This window comes from Chanos chanos, chromosome 1 (assembly GCF_902362185.1).
Source record: "Chanos chanos chromosome 1, fChaCha1.1, whole genome shotgun sequence".
Taxonomy (NCBI): Eukaryota; Metazoa; Chordata; class Actinopteri; order Gonorynchiformes; family Chanidae; genus Chanos; species Chanos chanos.
This window is the reverse complement of record NC_044495.1, coordinates 62934482-62936981: the sequence shown is the minus strand read 5'-3', so window position 1 is coordinate 62936981 and position 2500 is coordinate 62934482. Positions and strand designations below refer to the sequence as shown.

At 53.0% G+C, this 2500-nt stretch overlaps 1 protein-coding gene across 1 annotated transcript in view; it reads right to left on the bottom strand.

The window, feature by feature from the left end:
* The window catches only part of hectd4 (HECT domain E3 ubiquitin protein ligase 4), a 102346-nt gene that overhangs the window by 68374 nt on the left and 31472 nt on the right, over positions 1 to 2500 (bottom strand). Inside the window, 2 exon segments of the mRNA XM_030767260.1 lie at positions 477 to 669; positions 2077 to 2322. Coding sequence (XP_030623120.1) covers positions 477 to 669; positions 2077 to 2322 — 439 coding nt within the window.

Sequence of the window (2500 nt, the reverse complement as noted above, 5' to 3'; positions counted from 1 at the left end):
CACATACATACACATACACACACACACGCACACACATACACACGCACACATACACACACGCGCACATACACACACATACACACACACACGCACACACACGCGCACACACGCACATACACACACACACACACACACGCACATACACACACACACACACGTACATACACACACACACACACACACGCACACACACACATACACACACATATACACACACGCACACAGTGAACTGTGACATTCACACAAACATAATACTAAGGCACTCACATTACCCTAGAGTACTTGTACCTGTACCTTTAACTCTGTGTATGTGTGTGTATGTGTGCATACGCGTGTGTACCTGGGGCTGAGTATTTGTGTGTGTGTGTGTGTGTGTGTGCGAGTAGCTCTGTGTGTGTGTATGTGTAGCTGTGTATGTGTAGCTGTGTGTGTGTAGCTGTGTGTGTGTGTGTGTGTGTGAGCACGCGTGCACGTACCTGTAGCTGTCTCTCCATGGCGTTGATCTTTTTGAAAGTTTCAGACATGATTTTACACAGCAAGTCATACTCCTCTGTGTGTTCCTCTCTGTACTGGAAATTCACCAGTGACTGAAGAGCATCCACCAGAGACAGGTGTTTAATCACACACGACACGATGACTTCCTCCATCACATCAGGACAAATCACCTCTCTGACACACACAAACACAGACAGGGATGGACTGAAGTGAGTGTGTTAGGTTTAAAAATGAAATGAAATTCCCTTTAGGGTTTAGGGTCAGTGGGTAAGGGTCAGCGTGTTAGGGTTAGGGTCAGCGTGTTAGGGTTTAGGGTCAGTGGGTAAGGGTCAGCGTGTTAGGGTTAGGGTCAGCGTGTTAGGATTTAGGGTCAGCGTGTTAGGGTTTAGGGTCAGCGTGTTAGGGTTAGGGTCAGTGGGTTAGGGTCAGCGTGTAAGGGTCAGCGTGTTAGGGTTTAGGGTCAGTGGGTAAGGGTCAGCGTGTTAGGGTTTAGGGTCAGCGTGTTAGGGTTTAGGGTCAGTGGGTACGGGTCAGCGTGTTAGGGTTTAGGGTCAGCGTGTTAGGGTTTAGGGTCAGTGGGTACGGGTCAGCGTGTTAGGGTTTAGGGTCAGTGGGTACGGGTCAGCGTGTTAGGGTTTAGGGTCAGCGTGTTAGGGTTTAGGGTTAGGGTTTAGGGTCAGTGGGTACGGGTCAGCGTGTTAGGGTTTAGGGTCAGCGTGTTAGGATTTAGGGTCAGCGTGTTAGGGTTTAGGGTCAGTGGGTACGGGTCAGCGCGTTAGGGTTTAGGGTCAGCGTGTTAGGGTTTAGGGTCAGTGGGTACGGGTCAGCGTGTTAGGGTTTAGGGTCAGCATGTTAGGGTTTAGGGTCAGTGGGTACGGGTCAGCGTGTTAGGGTTTAGGGTCAGCGCGTTAGGGTTTAGGGTCAGCGTGTTAGGGTTTAGGGTCAGTGGGTAAGGGTCAGCGTGTTAGGGTTAGGGTCAGCATGTTAGGGTTTAGGGTCAGCGTGTTAGGGTTTAGGGTCAGCGGGTAAGGGTCAGCGTGTTAGGGTTTAGGGTCAGCGTGTTAGGGTTTAGGGTCAGTGGGTACGGGTCAGCGTGTTAGGGTTTAGGGTCAGCGTGTTAGGGTTTAGGGTCAGTGGGTACGGGTCAGCGTGTTAGGGTTTAGGGTCAGCGAGTAAGGGTCAGCATGTTAGGGTTTAGGGTCAGCGTGTTAGGGTTTAGGGTCAGTGGGTACGGGTCAGCGTGTTAGGGTTTAGGGCCAGCGGGTAAGGGTCAGCGTGTTAGGGTTTAGGGCCAGCGGGTAAGGGTCAGCGTGTTAGGGTTTAGGGTCAGCGTGTTAGGGTTTAGGGCCAGCGGGTAAGGGTCAGCGTGTTAGGGTTTAGGGTCAGTGGGTACGGGTCAGCGTGTTAGGGTTTAGGGTCAGCGTGTTAGGGTTTAGGGTCAGCGTGTTAGGGTTTAGGGTCAGCGGGTAAGGGTCAGCGTGTTAGGGTTAGGGTTAGGGTCAGCGTATTAGAGTTTAGGGTCAGCGGGTAAGGGTCAGCGTGTTAGGGTTAGGGTAAAGGTCAGGGGTACAGCGCTCTTACTTGATGCTCGGGCGAAACTGTGGGCGCGCCCTTCCTGACAGTTCTCTCAGGCGACCCATAATGCCCGGGGGCAGGCGTATGCGTGGCAGGTCGCTGTACGCCCCTGCGGCGAGGCCCGGCGGAGGAATCAGTACATCAGACGGGTACGTAAACTCAAGATCTTCATCAATGGTCAGAGGAAGAGGAGACGGGGAGGGAGTAAGGGCAGGAGACAGAGCACCGTTAGCCTCCACCTGCCACTGACACCTGAAACACACACACACACGCACGCACGCACGCACGCAGAGAGAGAGAGAGAGAGAGAGAGAGAGATAAAAGGGGATGGAGGGTGGGGAGAGAGAGAGGGAGAGAGACAGGGGCAGGGGCGGAGGTGGGGGGGGGGGGGGGGTCAGTATCATCAAAAAGGGAGAATCAAACATTTTAA